The 22,041-nt window shown below is 49.0% G+C and overlaps 1 protein-coding gene across 4 annotated transcripts in view; it reads right to left on the reverse strand.

The window, feature by feature from the left end:
• Positions 1–16,608, reverse strand: part of HECTD4 (HECT domain E3 ubiquitin protein ligase 4) — a 74,270-nt gene extending 57,662 nt beyond the window's left edge. For all 4 annotated transcript variants that reach the window (XM_071572086.1, XM_071572084.1, XM_071572085.1 and 1 more), the window contains exons 1-4: positions 16,181–16,608; positions 3,839–4,350; positions 720–809; positions 231–361 (exon numbers count right to left, since the gene is read on the reverse strand). In XM_071572086.1, the coding sequence (XP_071428187.1) occupies positions 231–361; positions 720–809; positions 3,839–4,350; positions 16,181–16,351 (904 nt within the window). In that variant the 5' untranslated portion in view covers positions 16,352–16,608. The remainder of the gene's footprint in view (positions 1–230; positions 362–719; positions 810–3,838; positions 4,351–16,180) is intronic.
• Positions 16,609–22,041: the final 5,433 nt, after the last annotated feature.

Below are 22,041 nucleotides of genomic sequence, written 5' to 3' on the forward strand. Positions count from 1 at the left end.
GATGCCCAAGCCCAGTGTGACCTCTCTGCAGAATCGCCCCTGGGGTCAGGGTGGGTCAAGGCACCAACTGCTTGGATTGTTTCCCAAAGCAGCAGCTGCTCTTCAGCAACCAAAAAGCCAAGTTTTCTGCACCCCAACTCTGAAGCTGTGCATTCATTTTCACACCATCATCACCACTAAAATCATCCTGTCCTTCCCCTGCTCGTCCTGAGGAGTCACAAAATAATCACCTTTATTTTCGCTGCCGGAACCAGTGTTGGCATCGGGGGCAGGTAACATGTCCTCAAAGCCCCAGGACACGATGTGCTTCCCCCCAAGCAAACAGGAGGGGGATCCAGGGCCTCCCTCCAGGAGCAACAACCTTTAGGCAGAAAATAAAACAAGACACATAAAGAACAGTGACAGCAAAACTCAGCTACATTTAAAGTTATAACCTGAAGACATATTTTAGGTAATTATTCACTGTCAGAATTCATAAGCCACTTAAAGAAATGATCAATATTTAACTAAAAAGTAAAATCTTAACACCCCAAACCCAATCAGTGGATGCTTTTAGATTTGATTTCCTAATGTCTTGCAAAGGACTAAATTTCGATCTTTCCTAGAGCTCTGTAACTGCAGCACTTTAATCACATTTCGAGACATTCACCTCTAAATGCACTTTACACATTTTGAGAGCTGATGGGACAGTGTCCCAAGGAGGAAAAGTCCCCACAAACCTGTAGAGAACATCAGCCACAGGCAGGGACCCCAGCTCAGTCTGCTTCTGTAACAGGTGCACCGTGTGAACAAAGGTTTTCAGCGACCCTCTAAAAGGACAAGAAAAACATGAATTAAAGATGTCTATCAAAGCCAGACTGAATGCACACACACACACACACACACACACACAGAGCACCCCCAGGGAACACAACCCCCTCTGCCACCACCAAGACATGGCATCAACTTGTTTTCTACTTGTATTTCTTTCCACAGAACATCCCGAGGTGTAAGGGACCCATCAGGATCATCCAGTCCAACCTCTGGCCCTGCACAGACACCCCAACAATCCCTCATATCCCTGTCCCATTGCCCAAACCCTCCTGGAGCTCTGGCAGCCTCGGGGCTGTGCCCACTGCCCTGGGGAACCTGGTCAGTGCCCACCACCCTCTGGGGGAAGAGCCTTTCCCTGAGACCCCCCCTGACCCTGCCTGGAACAGCTCCAGCCATTCCCTGGGCCTGTCCCTGCTCACACAGAGATTGGTGCTGTCCCTCCTGAGGAAACTGTGAATTGAAATTGTGGATTGAATTTTGAAAGCTTTCCCCCTTCTGAAGTGATGCATTTAAATGCATATAAGGACTAGAAACCCTTAAAACAAAACTAAATGGAGGGAGAAGCTGTTTCTAATCTTGCCTAAAAGTGTAGCTTTAAAATTTGATGGTGGCATTTACAAGCATATGGAGTTTATAACTCTAATTAGACTTCTTGTTCATTTAATTAATACTCTTTTTGGATAACCTGTGAAAGCTGTATGTTAATATAGTATAAAAAGGCTTTTTTTTTTAATTGGTAGAAATAAGGAGATCTAGAGGTGTTTAAAAAGATGCATTTTACAATTTCTGCTTTAAAGGGCAGGCTATTGGGATGAAGGCATTTTCTGAATGCCTATTTCCAGGCACACCAGCCCAGCTAACCAGGAGAATTTTGGCTGTGCCTCAGGAATGGTCAATTATGAACTGATTTCTTCAGGAACACGAGTGACCAGCTGCAAAGAGCCCTTCCCTGCTGAATCCAGCCCTGTGCCCCAGCTCCTGATCCTCCCTCCTCCCTGTCCTCCTCAGTGTCCTCCTCAGCTCTGTGCTTTCTCTGATAAACCTCAGTCTGGAGAAAATCGACACCAAACACTTTAAAGCACCTCCATTAATTATTTAAAGCAATATTTACCCTGTTGTTTTATTTTTAGGGATATGAAGCACCCAAGATTGCAACAGGGAATGTCATTAATAAGCTCATTTTTAAGGCTTTTTTCTTCATCATGGTACCCAACAGGACTTGGATATTTAAATGAAAAGTGTGAGGCTTTCAGAGGTGAACAAAGCACACCAGGATATTACAACTCTGTAAGCCATGCAAGACAGATTTGCAAAGAAAACATAAGATCAACCCTCATTTCAAAAGCTCTATTTGAAATGTAGCTCTTCTACAAATTCAGCTGTAACAGAACATCCCATATTTCCTGCAAATTGACATCTGGGAAAAAAATAAATGAGATTGTGTTTATCAAATCCAATTTATCTGAGCTATGTTGGAGTACATTGCCTGGTAGATAAGGCAGTTGTCATGCAGAACAATTTGCCACATACCATAGATTTCTCATTGACTTCATTAGGACAAGCACACTAGAAATTAAGTGGGTTTCGTTTCAATAAACCTTTTCCTGAAGGGAATTATAACATCTCTGGAGAACTCCAACACCCTAAATCAGAGTTTAACTTGACAGACAAGGCAGCGACCTGAGAAACATTAAAGCCAAGATTTTCAAAAGGCTGCTCGTGACTTCAGAGCCACATTCAGGGGGCTTTGCACAAGTTTTGTATGTTCCTCCCCCTCTTCCTAAGCCCCATCTCATAACAAAGTAGGTTTTGTTTCCAAGCAATCATGGCCAATTTGTCCTCAAACACCTGATGCTGTGCCAAACCCATCCAGGGAGGGGATAATTCAACCTACATTGGTTGAATTCTTCAATGGCAACAAAATACCTACAAATATTTCAGAGAGAACACTGAACCCAAATCTGAAAGGAATTGCCCCAAAACCTGGCAGTGTCACCCTCTCCAGCCAAATGGATGTGCACAAAGGGCCAGGACAAAGGGAAAAGGAGACAACTCTCCATGATAAAAACAGTTGGAACCATTCCTAGAGCAGCTCGCTGCAGCAGAGCAACAATATCCACAAGGGGCATTTCTAACCCAGATCCTTCTGCTCCTGCATATGCCAAACACACAGAGGAAAGAAATGCTTGGCAGTTGCACCCTTTCCAGACCAATATTTAAATATTAGAAAGAAAAAGACTGGTGTGACCTAAAAACAAGTATCAACAGTGCAGTCACATCATTTTTGAGCCTTCTGTTAAATGGAAACACTGATTGCCAACACCAACCACAAGGCAGGGCTGGAATCACCATCCCGGGAAGTGCAGAATAAGTTGCCACATACCATAGATTCCTCATGGACTTCTTTAGAAGTACACTAGAAATTAAGTGGGTTTCACTTGAATAAACCTTTCCCCAAAGCAAATCATGGCACATCCCAGGAACTCCAACACCTCAAATCAGAATTAAACTTCACAGCTAAGGCAGCAACCTGAAAAACTTTAAAGCCAACATTTTCAAAAGGCTACTGGTGACTTTAGACCCACATTCATGGGGCCTTGCAGAGGTTTTGGTGGACTCCTCCCCACTGCCCAGAGCAGTGGGTGAGTCACCATCCCTGACAGTGTTCAAAACCCACATGGAGTGTTCCAAACCCACATGGATGTGACACCTGGAGACACGAGTGTTCCAAACCCACATGGACGTGGCACCTGGGGACACAAGTGTTCCAAACCCACATGGATGTGACACCTGGAGACACCAGTGTTCCAAACCCACATGGATGTGACACCTGGAGACACCAGTGTTCCAAACCCACATGGATGTGGCACTTGGGGATACGAGTGTTCCAAACCCACGTGAATGTGGCACTTGGGGATACGGTTGGTGGCAAACACGGCAGTGCTGTGTTAATGGTTGGTCTTGAAGACCTCAAGAGATCTTTTCCAGCCTTAAAGACGTCACGATTCCCTGTGTCACTCCTTACCTTGCACAAGCCAAGGCAACCAGGGCGGCGGCAGCGTTTTCCTTCTGCTTGTATGGGATGTGCTGGCCCGAGGTGTCCTCCAGCCAGGAGCAGAGCAGCGCCTCGATGCCGTTGAGGCAGTCGGCGGGTTCCTTGGTGAGGCTCAGGGGCTGGCAGTCCCGCAGGCAGCCCAGCAGCACCTCCGCCGTGATGTTGCACAGCGCAGGGTCCGTCCTGCTCTGCGACTGGATGAGGGGGAAGACAAGCAGCAGCCCCATGCGGGAGGTGAAGGGCGCCTGCTCGGGTTGCTGGAGCAGGCCCTGCCGTTTGAGCAGCGCCAGCGCCTCCTCATCGCCCGCGCCGTCGCGCTCGTGCTGCTCCTCCAGTGCCAGCTGGCGCTGGGCGCTCCAGAGCCCGCGCAGGGCGTTCAGCCGGTACTCCAACAGCCGAGCGTACGCGTTGCTCTGGTTCCCACACACCGCCCGCAGCCGCTCCGCCAGCTCCGACGGGTTCTTGGTCTCAAATGACAGGATCTGGAAAGGGGGAAGTGGAGTTTAAACAGGTGGGGGTTGGTCTCTTCTCCCAGGCACTCAGCAGGACAAGGGGGCACGGGCTCAAGCTCTGCCAGGGGAAATTTAGGTTGGGTATCAAAGGGATTCTTTACAGAGAGAGTGGTCAGGCATTGGAATGGGTGGATTCTCCATCCCTGGAGGTGTCTAAGATGAGACTGGATGCGGGACTGAGTGAGAATCCACCACGTCTTGATACACCCCCACTGTGATCACGACTTAATCCAACCACGTCTTGATTCACTCCCACTGTGATCACCATGACTTGATCCAACCACGTCTTGATCCAACCCCACTCTGTGCCATGGACTGGTGATCACAGTGGGGTTGGATCAAGGGTTGGACTGATGATCTCAGTAGTCTCTTCCAACCCAGCTGATTCTATGGTCCCTTCAGGACAGCCTTCTGTCCTGTTTTCCCTGGTTGTTGGACACACAAGCCACTGAAGCACCTTCAGAGGGCACTGACTGGGCTCCTCTGTAGTGCTGAGTTGCAGATGTGGGTGTGGATGTCTCCAGAACTCTGCCTGTGACAGGCCTTGCTTGGCCACCCCCTGACTGAAAGGAATTTATAGCCAGGTGGGGGTTGGTCTCTTCTCCCAGGCACTCAGCAATAGGACAAGGGGGCACAGCTCAAGCTCTGCCAGGGGAAATTGAAGTTGGAGATCAGAAAAAAATTCCTTACAGAGAGAGGAATCAGGCATTGAAATGGGCTGCCCAGAGAGGGGGTGGATTCCCCATCCCTGGAGGTTTTTGAACTGAGCTTGGCCGTGGCACTGAGTGCCATGATCTGGTAAAGGGACTGGAGTTGGACCAAGGGTTGAACTTGATGATCTCGGAGGTCTTTTCCAACCCAATCCATTCTGTGATTCTATTCTATGATTCTACAGGAGTACTGTTAAAGGGGAAAAAAGTTATCTGTGGCTGTGTGTGGTTTCTAGATCTCTGCACAGACTGGTTGTGTTGTTTTAATTTCTGGACATGAATGAGGTTATGCTGGATCCAAAGAACACGGAAGTGGAGTTTGTCCAGCAACAGCACAAGGAGCAATGATGGCTCAGCTTCGCGAATGAGGATTTGGGAAGGGCTCTGCACCCACACGGGTGCGTCTTTGGAGCCTGCACAGTGGATTGTTTAGGTGAGGCACAGCATGTGCTGAACTGGCCCCACCCTTTACTCCTCAGGTTCATCTGCCACGGCTGAGCGAGCTTGGATGGTGACAGTGAAGTCCTTGGGACTGGAACCTACAGCACCCGGTTGGTATTCCCAGGTCTCCCATCCAAGTGCTAAGCAGGCCTGTCCCTGCTTAGTGTCTGAAACCTGACAGGATCAGGGGTCAGGGTGGCATTTCACTGCCCACAGGAGCAATGGCCACAAACTAAAACACAAGTTCCACCTCAATGTGTGGAAGAGCCTCTTTCCATGGAGGTGGCAGAGCCTTGGAACTGCCCAGGGAAGGTAGGGATGTCTGCACCAGAGACATCCCAAACCCACCGGGACACGTTCCTGTGTTACCTGCTTCAGGTCACCCTGCCTGGGCAAATTCCAGAGGTCCCTTCCTGGGCAAACTCCAGAGGTCCCTTCCCACGCTATCCTGGGATTCTATGACCCTGCTATTGCTGACTCAGCACCATCACTGAGCCTGGGCTTGGACTGGATGATCTCCAGAGGTCTCTCCCCACCCCAACTGCTCTGGGATTCTATGACCCTGCTATTGCTGACTCAGCACCATCTAACCTGGCCTTGGGTGTTGCTGACGGGGATTTTCAAACTTTCAGTGGTGATGCCAGAACAACAACAACAATGTAATTGCAGCAAAAAACACACACAGAGTTGTATCTGGGAAAATAAACACTCGCTGCCTCTGGAGCCTTTTTTGTTTGTAATCGAGGCAATTTTGCAAAAAAACTTCAAAAAGACTGGGGGGTTGGAGGGTCCCAGGGGTTTAGAGCCCTTCTACAAACACCAACAGTTCAACAATCTTGTGTAATAAGAACGTGTATGTTCTAGTTTTGGAGCTTTTCAAACAGACAAACAAACCAACAAACCAACCCATTCCCTCCAATTAACCAAGAGCTCTGTTACACTCTCTCCCCTCCCTGTTTTTTTCCTCCTCAATTTTATCATATTGCACTTAGTTACACCTTTCTCAAAATACTCCTGGTTGCTGCCTTAGTTTAAAAACCTAAAAGTCTCCTCCTCATCATTTCAGACAGAAGAAAGAGGCCTTTTTGGCACTTCTAAATAAAATTGGAGACAAAGCTGGAACAACAGAAAACAAGTAAACCGTGACACCAAAACGTATTTATGGGTCAGAGCCCAGGCTGGTACTGGGAAACTCGGAATTTTAAATAATTTGCAGACAACCTTTCTCCCTCCAGCAAACAACAGTGGGGAGCAGCAAAGTCACTGAAGCTGTGGCAGCCTCAAGGAAAGGCATTTTGTCATCCCCTGGCTCCAGTGTCCATGTGTCACAAGGCCTCATCCCACCCACCCCCAAAACGCTTCCTCTTCGGTATTTTTGTGCTGCAAAACTGTCCTTCCCAACTCAATTAATAAACAAATACATGTTCTATACGGGCAGGGGAGTGTGAGACAAAGAGCTGCAGTGGGGAATGGCACACAGGGCTGTCTGCTCTGTGGGTTTTTAATTGCAGGCAGCAGTGACACGGAACGTGAACTAAATGTTTGTATCTAATTGCAGCCTTTTGAAGGGCTCATTAAAACGCTTCAGGACAAATCACAGCTGCCACTTCCACCCCAAAGTCAATGGAACAGCTTTGCAGGAGGACACTCACCACTGGAGTCACGGAAAGTTCACTTTAAAGGAATTCACATCATAATTACACTTTAATAGACGTTGTATTGGGCTTCTTAAAACTAATGAACCTCTTTTAATTAATTTCTCATAGAGACTAAGAATATTAATTCCTAACCCACATATTATACATTTAAAGTAACCACCTCATGTTCAGTTGTGTGTTCTGCTGCCTCTAAAATAAGTTTAATTGTTTCCTGTTACAGATGGAATCACTTTCTAGAACAGTTTGCTTTTGATTTTCTTGAGCTAAACTAGATGGGTTTTCAACTAAGTGACAACAAGCTGCAGAAACTGAGGAAAAAGAGAATTAATGCTTCCATTTTGAGAATTAAATGCTGAAGAAAACATGGGCTTTGGCCATGGTAATAACCACAGAAGGTGGGATATGCCTGGTGTTCCACACCTTGCTCCTCAAGTCCCACAGCTTCACAGGAAGGTGAATTTCCCTTGACTTTGGTCTGGCTCTGTATCTCAGTCTGTCTTGTATAAATCAAGACAAGTCAGTGTCAAATATGTGCAGATTTGCTGATGGGAAGCCTTTTCCTGCTGAAGTTTTATTTTCGCACTGATCTCACAGTTCACAATTTGCTTTATAAGCACAGTATGGTCTGTCTGGAATTGTAAAGAGTGTTTTGCTTTGGTCTTTCATGAAGGGAATAAGCACTAATTTGGGTAAATGATACAGGAAGTCTATCAGCTTCAACACATTTGACAAGCCCATTCCAAAGTGGGACTGACTGACTTTTGATAACACCGTTACAGCATCTGGTTTTCATACCCAGCTTATGGAAACAGTGGGAAAATAATTATCCAACATCATCTGAAGGTCTAAGTTGGCATTTGTGCTTCCAGAAAATAACAGGATATTAGAATGGGCTGCCCAGAGAGGGGGTCAATTCCCCATCCCTGGAGGTTTTTAAACTGAGACTGGCCGTGGCACTGAGTGCCATGATCTGGTAAAGGGACTGGAGTTGGACCAAGGGTTGGGCTTGATGATCTCTGAGGTCTGTTCCAATCCAATCTATTCTGTGATTCTGTGAATAATATTGGAAGAAGGGTGAGATCATCTACTACACAGGATAATTCAGAAATTTACCTTCAAGTCTGTTTTCCTCAAAAGACATTTTCCCAGGCCAGTACTTTGAGTTGCCTCCAAAGAGGAGCTTCCAGACCAAATGTTGCCAGGGAGGCTCTGGCAAACACCTTGGGAGCTTTCAGGGTCTGGACACACATCCAGCATCCCTGGTGCTCTCCCTGGTGAGCCAACCAACCCGTTCGTACCCCAGCTCTGTGACAGAGCTTCCCTTGGGCCATGCCAGATGTTTAACTGCTTCCCTCTGCACGGACTAAAGACTTCCCAGAGGAATCCCAGCCCCTCCCAAGGGCTCCTCAGCACACTGACTGCAGTTTGCTCCTATCTCCAGGCAAAGCTTGTTATCTTGACACTACTGGAAGTTAAAGCAAGTTAAAATAAAATGCAAGAAAATCCCCACCACATCCATTCACAATTCTGAAATGGGCAACACAACTCCCCGTGCTGATAAAAGACACAGGTGAAGGAAGGGAAGAGAAAATCTGTGCTACAACAGCTTGTGTGAGGGTGAAATAGAAAGGTGTCCCCAGCTGGATCCACCAGGAATGCCCCGAGGGGCAGAGCCTGGAGCCCACACCTCCTGCACCACCAAGGAGGGTTTCTGCAGGCTGTAAATGCTCCACTTTGGCCAATCTCCAGTTTTAGATCCCAAATTTAATCCTTCCTCCCTAAATTAGTTTATCCCCCTCCTATCCAGATGATCTGAGCATTCTCTTTGTTACAAGGGCAGATTCACCTCCCTGAAGATACAGAGAGACCCAGGACTCTGAGACACCTCACTGAACAAATAACTGTTCCTACCTGTGCCAGAGGTAAAATTCCCTTTTCTCCTGCCTTCCTGGGGCCTCAGGATTTACACCTGAGCTCTGAGTGGGGCTGATTTCCAGCACCCCTTTGTCAGAGCCTCAGTATCATCCTGTGCAGGGGGAGATCTCGAGGGCAGACACAGCCCAGCACAGGAACCTGAGCCACTCACTGACCCATCAGCTCCAGCCACTTGTGACTACCAGGCCTTAAACACAATCCAAGAGGATGAAAAGCAAGTAACAAAAGCAAGTAACAGTTTTGCCACAAAACAAGTTACTCAAGGATCTAGTTACATATAACAAGAAGCTCTGTTAGTAAGAAATTTAATTTTAATTCTGCAATATCTTATCCTCTCATATTATTTCCTTATTTAACCCTTTTAATCAATTTGAATAAATATTTTAATTGGAAAGTGATGGCTCCAAGGTGCAATCACTAACTGGTTACTGACATCTTCTTCAACACTGGGAAACACAAAAGGTGTCTAATTTCAGGTGAATTAGGGGAGGATGTCACCATTCCTGTTGTGTCCAATTTTGGCCCTGTTGCATCCACATGACCTTAACCAGGCACCTCTTCCCAGTAAATGGCATTTTCCCCAGTTCTGACACACCCTCAGCAGGGTGTCCTGGTCCTCTGCTGACAGTGACTACCACAATTAACACACACTAATCTACCCGAGTTTTAGCCTGAGGTTTTATGACCCTATTAAGTAAATTTAAATGTGAGCTGCCACTAAAAGGCAGCTCCTTCCTCTGGCTAAAATTCCTGCCCCTTGTGCCCTCCCTGGTGCCAGTTTAGTGCCTGAGGGGTGTTTAATTCTGCTATAAAGGGGAATTCTGAGCAGGGAAGGTGTATCTTTGCCTAAAGTTACATATTGGAAAGGGAAGCCTTTAAATCTCCCCAGCATTGAGTTGGCTGAATGTCACAGAGATGAAGATGGTGGTGCATTTACAGGATCAGTGACATCCCCAATACCCCCCTGAGCACTAACCAAGTACCATTCCCATCTCCCAAGAGGAACAAACCAGACAGAACAGCAGAAACAACCCCAAAATCGCAAAGGATCTGTAACAGCAGCATGAAAAAATACAACTACTACACCACTTTTAACACCCCATTACAGGTATAAGGTCATTCCCCTTGCACAGATTTACAAGCAGCACCACTTGTTTTCTGGGTACTTTTAGCTCCAAAAATACCAATAAAACAATGTAAAAAAGACTGAATTTACAAAGTATGGATTATTCTGTAAGAGAAACAGCACAAGTGGCAGTTTCAAAGGCACCCTGAGGATTGAGACACAGCCAAGCTCCCACTGCTCCACAAACCCCACTGTCCACACTCCCTGTCCCACATTCCACATTGCTCTGCTTGGGAACAGCAATTCCTGCTCGTGGCACTTCCTGGGATACCCAGGCAAAAACTGCCTCAGTGCAAACACCACCTTGAGTTCTTTTAAAACATTTTTCTAACCCTCCACAGTTTTTTTTCTTGCTACACCACATGTAAAATGTGCAAATCTGTGGGAACATTTTTGCCCTGATGTTTTGGATACTGAGATGTGACAGGTTCTCAGCAGCTGCTGCTCCTCCCATCCTGCTTTAGTGCTGCAGTTAAAAACTACAAGTTTCAAGGTTGTTCCAATTCTTTCTGCTCCAAGGAATTTTAACCACATCACCTTGTGCAAACCCTCTGCTGGTTCCTGTAAGGAGCAGCACAGCTTTTTAACAACTCAGCTAAAAGCAGGAACTGTTTTCCCTTGTGAAAGAATTACAAACCTAATTGCTCAGAAATGGCACTAAGACACATCTATCTCTTACAATTTTATACTAAATAATTTTTGCAACTGCACGAATTTCCCAAATAACCTTCATATCTGAGATGGATTACAGAGCACAAGCAAGCTGGAAACACAAAAATGCCATAAAGCACAGGGTTGTTTCTTTATTTGCCCATTAAAATATTTCTTTGGCTCTTACTCAAGTAGCAAATGAAAATATCTGCAACAGGTAAAGAAAAATCTTTGCAATTTAAAAATCTGAGCGTTCACATCACTGAATTAATCAGCTGCAACCAACAACAAGATCCCTATTTGGGAAACACATTTGCAAAATCATCCTTTGCAAGTTTTCTAATGTTTTGCTGCAAGAACTAAACGTGACCTCGGAAATACAAAGCCAAGGGGCACAGAGGCCCACATGGCACAGGGTGAGCAAACCCACAGCCCTGGAAGGGAATGCTGAGGGCTCTCTGAAGGGAAGGGATGCCCAGGGCAGCAGGAGGGTGTCCCAAGCCTGGCACACACCTGGCCCAGCAGTTCCCAGGCACTGGTCACCACCCCGAGAGGGGTCACCCCCTCGGGAAGGGCTCAGTTGTGGGATGTTCACCCTGACAGAGGTGAAGTTGTACATAGAAGGTTTGGGAAGCACTGACCCAGATCATTCCAGAGAGCTGCTCTCTCCCTCAGCAAACAGGGAAAAGTGACAAAGTGTTTTCTCCAGTCTGGGAGGAAAATGGGTGAAACCTTCAATTTTAGCAGAAGCCTTTGGGTCTCAATGATTTTGTGGCAAACACACATCACTCCCAGACTGGCACAGGCTGCTGGAACAGCTCTGGACTCCAGTTCTTCACCTTCTCCAGGGAGGGCCTGCCCAGGCTGCACTGGGGGCAAGAGGAAAGGCCACCACTTTCTCATTTTTATTTTAGTTTTTATTATTTTTTTAAGCTTACACTTGATTAAAGACACCTGTTTTCAGTGCAGAGCAACACCTGCCAGTGTCACACTGACAGAGAGTAGGTTTAGATTGGATATTGGGAAAAAATGTTCCCTGTAAGGGTGGACAGGCACAGGTTGGGCAGAGAAGCTGTGGCTGCCCCATCCCTGGGAGTGTCCAAGGCCAGGCTGGAGCAACCCGGGATAGTGGAAGGTGTCCCTGCCCATGGCAGGGGTGGCACTGGATGAGTTTAAGGTCCCTTCCAACCCAGCCCAACCCACGATCCTGTGCTGGCACATGACACATCTCTGGCTGAAGAGCCCTCTCCACCTTCAGACAAACCCTGGCCCCACTCCCAGGTTACTGTGCCCACGAAAGGTGTTTGGTTGGGAAGATTCTGCAAGTCACAGGATCACAGAACATGCTGATCTGGAAGGGACCCACACAAGGGTCACCCAGTCCAACCCTCAGCCCGGCACAGGAACATCCCCAGAGTCACATCCTGTGCCCCAGAGCACCATCCAAACACTCCTGGAGCTCTGGCAGCCTCAGTGCCCTGGGCAGTGCCCACCACCCTCTGGGGAAAAATCTTTCTCTAAAATCCACCCTAACCCTGCCCTGACACCCCTCCAGGCCGTTCCTGCAGTTCCCACAGGATGGAACAGCTCTGCCTCCTCCAAACCATCTCCTGGGTGGGCACTGGGTCACAATGTCATGGCAACATCTCCAGCTCTGTCACACGTTGTCTCCAAAAAGCAGAAGACTTTGCACTTTGAAAGTCATTTCTCTGCATGAAAGGCTTTCAAAGAAGGGTCCAAAGGCTCAAGTAATCACTGACTAATCCAGGTCTCTCCTGACTAGAGGTTGAGCAGGAAACCCACCCCAGGAGCAGCTGTTACACACATATCATTACAAAATTCCATCAAATCAAAAGAGAGCCCCCATCCTTTGTAAATGTTCTGAGGCAGTCTAAGAAGTTGGCAAACATCATCACATAAAAAATAAAAACAAACCAAAAACCTCCACACTGTTTAAAACTAAACACATGCCTAGAATGAGTTACCTTCAGGTGACAGAGAAGGGTAATGCTCTTGTAACTTACCACTCAATGTATATACACAGGTGTACAGAAATATATAAAATACAAATAAAAGTGGTATGGGAGTCAAACCACCAAAATAATAAGTCTTTCACAGGCCTTTCTTGGCACAGCACCAGTGCTGTAACATCTTCTCTCTGCTTTTCTTTTTATAAATAGCCAAAACCTTTGAACAGAAGGACAAAGGAAACACATCCAAATAGAGTGACATTATTCCCCAATAAGCTCTTCAAAGGGATATTTAAGCAAAACAGACCAGAATGATACATCTCCACCCAAAAAAACATCCATTGAAGTATTAAAGATTATACATTTTTAATTAAGCACTTCATGGCAGAAATTCAGGGTTCTGACCACCACTGATGAAGCCCAAGAAGTGAATTAAAGAAGTTTACTAATCAAAGCAGCAGCTGCAGCATCTCCTACCCTTGTCCAACAGCACATCCCAAGGGATTTCTAGTTGGACCATTTTCAAAGGTATTTATTACACTGCAAGGAGGAGCAGAAAAAGTGCAAATGAGCCCCTGAGTGGAGCAGCTGCTGGTGTGGCCACACTCCAGGGAGATGTGGGCACCTATCCCCACAAAATGGCTCCTCAAAGCCACTCCAAAGTAGCCCTTTATTCAAAAAAACATTTAAAAAGGCACAGAAAAATGATCAGCCAAATAGATTTACAACACTTGAAATTTCACTTTTAAAACCCTCCTCCCTCAATTCCAAACACTATAAACCAATTTACTGCAAGATATGAGAGTAAGTCACTTGTGAGCATCAATTCTAGCAGTGGAAGGCAATAAAGGCCTTGAATAAAATCAAAGTAAGTCAAAATCAGTACTTATCAAAATAAGCACCACAGCAAAAAGTGTGATTTCATTATTTATTTCAAAGTTTTGTGCTGCAAACATTCACAATAGGAGAAAAAAATCTCTGGAACAGGAAAAATGATGTGAGTCAATGGCACTGGCCTGGTGAAACTTGTTACAGTAAATACCACACAGAACAAGGCACAGCAACACCAGCTCCATCCCTACCTCTCCCAACAACTGGAGTTTCACAACATTCCTACACTAACAAAAAATTCTCCAAAGTGTTTGTCAAGGGAAGCCACGTGTCAAGTTTCATGCTGGAACACACCTCTGGCCTAGCTGGAGACCTTAAAATGAGCTTTGGGTTGGTTTTTAAAGGGTATCTTCTTTTATTATCATATAATATGAAAAACTCAGTTTTTAGATATGGTGCTGCTCCTATAACTGTGTCATGGAATCAAAATATTTTCCTGCACTAAATGCCAGAGTGGACTTTGATCACGAGGGAGAATCATTCCATGTTTATACACACTGAGATAAATCATCCACCTTGAAAGTCCCTCTTTGCCTGTTCAGGTGATATTTGCCAACACCCATGTCATGGGAGCAGCTGATTTTCCAGCCCAGCTCCCACAGTCCCATCATTTTCCCAGAGTTCCATCATTTTCCCAACCCAGCTCCCACAGTCCCATCATTTTCCCAGCCCAGCTCCCACAGTCCCATCATTTTCCCAGCCCAGCTACCTCAGTCCCATCATTTTCCCAGAGTTCCATCATTTTCCTAGTCCAGCTCCCTCAGTCCCATCATTTTCCCAGTCCAGCTTCCTCAGTCCCATCATTTTCCCAGCCCAGCTTCCAGAATTCCATCATGTTCCCAGTCCAGCTCCCAGAATCCCATCATTTTCCCAGCCCAGCTCCCACAGTCCCATCATTTTCCCAGCCCAGCTCCCACAGTCCCATCATTTTCCCAGCCCAGCTCCCACAGTCCCATCATTTTCCCAGCCCAGCTCCCTCAGTCCCATCATTTTCCCAGCCCAGCTCCCTCAGTCCCATCATTTTCCCAGCCCAGCTCCCTCAGTCCCATCATTTTCCCAGCCCAGCTCCCTCAGTCCCATCATTTTCCCAGCCCAGCTCCCTCAGTCCCATCATTTTCCCAGCCCAGCTCCCTCAGTCCCATCATTTTCCGAGCCCAGATCCCAGAGTCCCATCATTTTCCCAGCCCAGCTCCCTCAGTCCCATCATTTTCCCAGAGTTCCATCATTTTCCCAGCCCAGCTCCCACAGTCCCATCATTTTCCTAGTCCAGCTCCCACAGTCCCATCCTTTTCCCAGCCCAGCTCCCACAGTCCCATCACACCGAACAGAAAATGCCCTTTCAGCACCAAAGGCCTTCCCTTGGCTGTGGGAAGTTTTCCCAAACACCACCAAACTCCACGTCACCCCACGAATAATGACGCTGCCAGAACTGCCCTCCTGGCTCGTGGTTCTGCTCAGCAACATCCCAGACAGCAGCTGAAGCCTCACCATGAGGGGTTTGGGGCCTAAAACGCCTGTGAGCGAGATCAAGGTCCTGCTGCACCGGCCCCTCCAGGCTCGGCTCTCTGACAAAGCCCCTGTGTCATTGGGAGCCACAGCGCCGGAGAGGAGGGCGGGGTGAAACAGGAGAAGGGAGGAAAAATGCAGCCTACAAAATAGATGCAGCCCATAATCCGTGACATTCAGTCCTTCAGCGTCTCCCAGAAGATAAAACAGCTGCACCGCCTGCCTGCAGCCAGAACCGGCGGCACTCAGGGCAAGGGAAAAGCTGCAAGGAAAATCCAGGCTGCCCTCCCGGCTCTCTGATAAATAACACTGCCAACAGCTGGAGAAAACACCCAGCACCTCAGCACCCTCCCCGCATCTCACTGTAAGGCTGATTAACTGCAAACCGCCTAAAAGGAACAGCAGAAAGATACAAAGCCTTCGATAAAAATAAATGGGCCAAAGGCCACACTGAAAAACACGAGAGCGGCTCGGGATTCCAAACCTTATGGATCCAAACCAAGGAGAGGGCACCGATACTTCACCTTCCATTAGTATCGGCGCCTTGCCACCCTCCTGCCCAGCTCCACTTTTATTATTATCATTTGAAATAAACTAGATTGGCTTAAAACAAGCAGAATGCCTCGACAGCGGCTGGCTCCGTACCCCAGATCGCTCGTCCTGCATCCGCATCCCCCTTCCTGCATTCTCGTCCTCCGTCCTCCCTCCCCGGCCCCAATTCTCCCTCCCGGAGCTCTATCCTCCCTCCGAGCCCCACGTCCTCCCTCTCGGACCCTCATCCTCCCTCCCGGCCCCCCATCCTGCCCTAGTCATGGTCCCCCACCCCGTCCTGCCCGCCCGAGGCCTCGCTGCCGCCGTGCCCTCTCCCGAGGGCACCCCCCGGCCTTGTCCCGGGCCCGGGCCCCGCCTCACCTCCAGCTCGGTGTCGCCGGGCTCGGCCACCCCAATGATCTCGCTGGGCAGCTCGGCCAGGTCGGTGACCCGGATCAGCCCATCGTGCAAGAAGATGGTCTCCTCCTTCACCGACAGCCACTGCGCCGAGTCGGTGGCGGCGGCGGCCGAGGCCGCGGCCGGGGACCCCATGCTGCGGAGGGCGGGCGGGCTCCGCAGGGCCGAGGCGAGGCGGGTCCCGCTACCCGCCCATGGCGGGGGCAGGGCGGGGGCAGGCGCGTCCCCAGCGGGCTGGGCGCCGGACGGCCGGGGCGCGGCGGGCAGCAGCGAGGAGCGGCGCGTTGCCACCGCGGCGGTGCGCGGAGCGCCGGGAGCCGCCGAGCCCAGCCCGCCCCGCAGCCCCGCGGCCCGGCCCGCCCGCCTCACACACACCGCTGACAGCGCGACGCCATCTTGGGGGCTGGGGCCGCCCGGCGTGCACCGCGCGGGAACAATGCACGGCCCCCCCGGGACACGCCCCCTCCCGACACGGACACGCCCCCTCCCGACACGGACACGCGCCCTCCCGACAGGGACACGCTCCCTCCCGATAGGGACACCACCCCCCCCCACCCCGCGACAGGGACACGCTCCCTCCCGATAGGGACATCCCCCCACCTCGCGACAGGGACACGCTCCCTCCCGACACGGACACGCCCCCTCCCGATAGGGACACGCTCCCTCCCGATAGGGACACCACCCCCCCCACCTCGCGACAGGGACACGCCCCCGGTCCCACCCACAGGGCAGCGCCTCACGGGCACCGGCACCGGGACAAGACTGACTCGCCCTGCCCAGAGGGCAGTGCCTCATCGGGACCGGCACCGGGACTGGGGACAGGACCGAGGACAGACGGACCCGTCCTGTCCACAGGGCAGTGCCTCAGAGAGACCGGGACCGGGACCGGGCAGAGACTGACCTGCCCAGATGGCAGTGCCTCACGGGGACTGGGACCGGGGACAGACTGACCCGCCCCGCCCGCAGGGCAGCGCCTCACCGGGACCGGGACCGGGACCAGGCAAAGACTGACCCGGCCACAGGGCAGTGCCTCACGGGTACAGGGACCGGGACCGGGACCGGGGACAGAGTGACCCGGCCACAGGGCAGTGCCTCACGGGTACAGGGACCGGGACCAGGCAAAGACTGACCCGGCCACAGGGCAGTGCCTCACGGGTACAGGGACCGGGACCGGGACCGGGAACAGACGGGCCGGCAGTGCCTCTCAGGGACCGGGGGGATCGATTCATCCCCAACCGGCCCCAACAGCCCCCTCAGCGCCTTCTCCCCTCAGCCCTTGGAATCTGTTCCCTCAGCGCCTCACCCGCCCGGGATCTCTCCCTCGCTGCCCTCAGGGCTCACCTGCCCCGGGATCGCTCCCGCAGCGCTCCCCAGCGCCTCTCGCCCTCACCGCGGACCGGTGGCTCCAGTGCCTCAGTTCAGTTCATCTCAGCTCAGCTCAGCTCGGCTCGGCTCAGCTCGGCTCAGCTCAGTTCATCTCAGCCCCTGCAGCACCACGGGGGTCTCTCCCTGCCCTCAGCCCCTCATGTCCCGCTGCCGTTCCCTCCCTCGGGTCGCTCCCTCGGGGCTCCCTCGGGGCCGACCCCTCAGAGTTTCCCTCCTCAGCTTCACCCCCTTGGGCTCTCAGGCCCCTCTGAATAGACCCTTTCCCCTCTTAGGCCCTCATATTCCCCACAGGGTTGTTTCTCTCCTCCTGCACCTCTGTTCATCCCTATTTTTCTGTCCTCTCCCAGAATAATCTCACTTTCTCAATTCCTTGTCCCTCTCCATTATGTCCTCACAGGGATCCCATCACCTCTCAAGGAGCCTTTTCCCAAAGAACTTGAGAGTGAGCAGGTATGTCCCTTAAAATCCATACCTCCAGATTTATCTATGCAATGAAGGTGCCAGAGAGTGGGAAGTAAAAGGTGCAACAGGGCAGTATGCATGGAAAAAACGGGATGCAAAGGAAAATCGATCCTGCTGTGTCTCAGCCCCTCATTTTGGCAGCATCACGTAACCTTCCCCATTTCCATCAACTTAATTTCACCCTTGGCTGCCTCAGCCCTCGACCTGAGCCTGTTCAGAGGCACAAAGTGTCACAGGCAGCTGTACCTGGATGTTCAGCAAAGTGCTGGTGAGACAAATCATGTTAATGAGAGAGACGTGATGGTAAATGTTAAATATTCTCAGTGTATAATTGCTGTGGGGATTCCCATTGCAAGTGTCTGCCTTTCACGGAACAGTGACTGTGCACAACCAGAGACAGAGCACTAGGCATTGATTTACCTGTTTGATCAGATTAAATTATTTAATATAGCAGTGCATTATAACAGATGTGCTGTGGTATTGGAGGAAGAGCCTACTCAGAGCTGGAGTAAGCCTAAATCTTCCTCCAGTGCTTTATGTCCTATTCAAGCTGGTTGGAAAAAGCACTTTTTCCAGGTAATGGATGAGCACAACACAGGGCCCACACAAAGCCTCTCTGTGTCCCTGAGTCAGCACTGGGAGCACTCACACAATTGTGGGGCTTGTTTTTGAGGCCAGTTCAGTCGACACAGGGTTCAGGTGAGTTCATTCCATCAGTTATTTGCAGATCTGTGTGATAGCTCAGTGCACTGTGTTTGGCAGGATTTCCCTGCCATTCATGTATTGAAGAGTGGAAGGGTCTCCAGAACTGGTTTTATTGTAGGAACAGGCATTATTTGCCTCTGTGCTGGAGTCGTTTTTGAGCAGGGAGTGTATGGAGAGCTGCTATCAAAGGTTTTCATGTGGGAGAAACTTCATGGGCACGTGTTATTTTTGGTCAAGGCACCACACAGAGAGAAATGGCTGCAGACAGACCCCTCTGCTCCCCTGGGAGTTCTGTGAGCACTCAGAGGAGAGGGAAGGCTGAGATTTGAAGGTTTTATGGCAGGTGAGTTCTGGCAGGTGAGATAAGCTGAGGGCTCCTTGGAGGAAGGGAAAAGCTGCCAAGGTTGGATTAGTCACAATATTTCATGTCGAGACAGCCACGGGTGTTATTGTTATTGCTTTGTTATCAGAGTAGGAGGTTTATATTGTTTTGTTATCAGAGTAGGAGGATTACATTGTTTTGGTTCAGGAATAGAGGAAGAGAAACACAAAGTGTTGGCACATTTTAGTGGGAGTAACACCAAAAACATTCCATCTTTAGGTTTTGTGGTTCTGTCGTGGCACCAGCTGAGTATCTTCCACAAAACCAACACAAACAGAGCTGAGAGTAAGGTGGAATGTTCCCTTCACAAGGCAGGACATCAGCAGAAGGGACTGTCAGTGTTTTACAGAGTTTGGGATGTGTCTGTTCTCCAGAGGACTTTTCCACAGGCTGGGTAATCCCAGGCTGACAATGACTGTCTCCAGCTTTCATGGGCTCATTCCCAAACCTTCTGGACTGCTTTATTCCAGAGGAAAAGGGTTGCCACAGTGGCTCCCAGGTGGAGAATCCAGGTTTGACAGAGCTGTGCATTCAACCCACTGCCTTGAAATGCAAACCAAGGCCTTGTTTGGGGATGAGGAGCTGACTCAGAGCCCGGAGAAGTGAGAGAAGCTCTGGATGTTTCCACAGCAGGTGAGGCTCAGAACGAGGTGCCAGTTGAACAAAGGGGATAGTCACCATTTTACAGTTATTGATCTGCTTGCCTGGAGTTCCTCTGAGGGGCATTGATTCAACAATTCAAACTTAAAAATTAGTTATTGAATTCATGTAATGTCATAAAACTGAGAAATGTGTCCTGCCCTGCCTCAGTGCAGGTAAATAAAATAATTACTAGTAAGTGTAATTTCCTAAATTATTCTAAGTGCCTGCCATTCAGGAATTAACAGCACAATCTATAAGCTTACTTAGCATGAATGCTGATACAGGTTTTTACATGAAATTTTCAATATTGGGGCTGTAATGGATACAATAAACATCCTGCAGTTTGCCTGGCACCTGCTGCAGGAGATGTTGTGTAATATAATGAAAAAAACATAATATTTTTGTTCTGCCTGTCACCAGCAAATGTCAGCTGCTGTTCCTCAATGTGCAGTCAGAGGTGTAGGGCAGGGACTACAAAGAAACCTTGTACTACTTTGTGGGAGACTTAGAAACCAGACTAGAATAACTCTGTGACACAAATCCAGCTGAAGGAATAAAATCCTTAAGTTGTAAACAGGCTTGCACAGAAAACCACTCATTATTTTTCATTATTTTCATTCTTTTTGAGCAGATATTGAGCATTTTTCAAGCTGCTGTGGTCTCCTCTGCCTCTGGTGGCAGGATCCTGGGATAAGCTCCTTCCTGTGCAGGTCTCCTCTGTCCTTGTGCTTCCCTGTGCTCACAGTTACTGAGATTCAGCAGAACATTCTCATGGTCTGTGGGCAAAAACTCAGTCCTGGGAGCTGCACGTGGAAATTCACTGTTCCTGCTTGGAATTTACCTGTTATGCAATGGGGTTTCAGGCAACATTGACTCACCCTCCCATCCAATTTCACATTAACAGCTGTGAATGGTGAACGTTCTGTTCATCCTAAGGCTTTGCTGGGCATCTTTGTGTTCATTTAGAAATAACACTTTCAGTTTTAATGACCATTGTGACAGTAAGAAATGTGTGAAACTGAAAAAATAGTTGCTATTTTTGTGTGGGCTGCACTAACCAGATTTCCACACCCTGAATCCTGGTGCCTGTTATTTAGGGAGCCTGAATGCCATCATTAATAAGGCCACTATGCACAGAATACTGGCATTTCTTGGCACAATAACTGGGATTAAAAAACACAGTCCCTTCCTTTTTTTTCTCCAAGTAACACTTAGAAAGGACTAAAGTGGAAAAACCAGTGTTTGACACAGGAGAAAGAACAAAGTAGAGAGTGAAATAAAATAATGTCAAACCTCAGAAATGTATGAGAATTGCAAAGGAAGAATATTCATGTTTTTCTCATTTAGAAGCAATAATTTCTGAAGGATGAGTGATTTCAAGGTGGGATTGAGAGAGGAAGAACAAGTAAGAAGATATTTTTCTTAAAATGAATAAGGGTAATTTGTTACAGAAAACATGAGTATGAATCACTACCTTGCAAGCACAGCCTTAGTTACATTGGACAGGAAACAAATGTAAATTATAGAACCATATTAACAATGCTGGAGTGTTGCCTTAGAGACAACCTAGTGCAGTGCTGTGACTGTGACACTCACCTGGCCCATGCAGTGTGATGGAGACTCCACCTGCATCCATGGAATCAGGGAATCCCAGAGTGGTTTGGGTTGGGAGGGACCCCAAAGCTCATCCAGTGCCATCCCTGCCATGGGCAGGGACACCTCTCACTGTCCCAGGTCACTTCAAGCCCCGTCCAACCTGGCCTTGGACATTTCCAGGGATGGGGCAGCCACAGCTCCCCTGTTCCACCTCCTCCACTGGGGAATTGTCATCACAGTCTGGGAGTTTCCTAATCCATAACTGAACTGGTGTTACTGCAATGTAAACCTTTACATTTCTTTTTCCAGGTGTTTCAGGCACAGAGAGCAGTTTATTCCCTTCCTCTCCTGTGCAGTTGCCTTCACCTGTGGGAGCTGAGACCACAGTTCATCCATCCTCTCTCTGTGTGCCAAATAATCCCTGTCCTTCAGACTCTCCCTGCAGGCCACATACCCTGGAGGCCTGATCATCCCTCTGGGATTCCCTCCAACTTGCCCACACCTCCCTGAGCTGCTGGTGTTTAGAGGAAGCCTCACTGGTGTGAAATGGTTTGGGCAGATTCCTGTGTGTTCCATGCAGGTCTCCTGCTCGCTGTCTCCATGTCCTCTCTGCTTTCCCTGCAGCTGGATGAGGCTGGTGCCTCACTCTGGG

The sequence above is a fragment of the Pithys albifrons genome, chromosome 17 (genome assembly GCF_047495875.1).
Source record: "Pithys albifrons albifrons isolate INPA30051 chromosome 17, PitAlb_v1, whole genome shotgun sequence".
Lineage (NCBI taxonomy): Eukaryota > Metazoa > Chordata > Aves > Passeriformes > Thamnophilidae > Pithys > Pithys albifrons.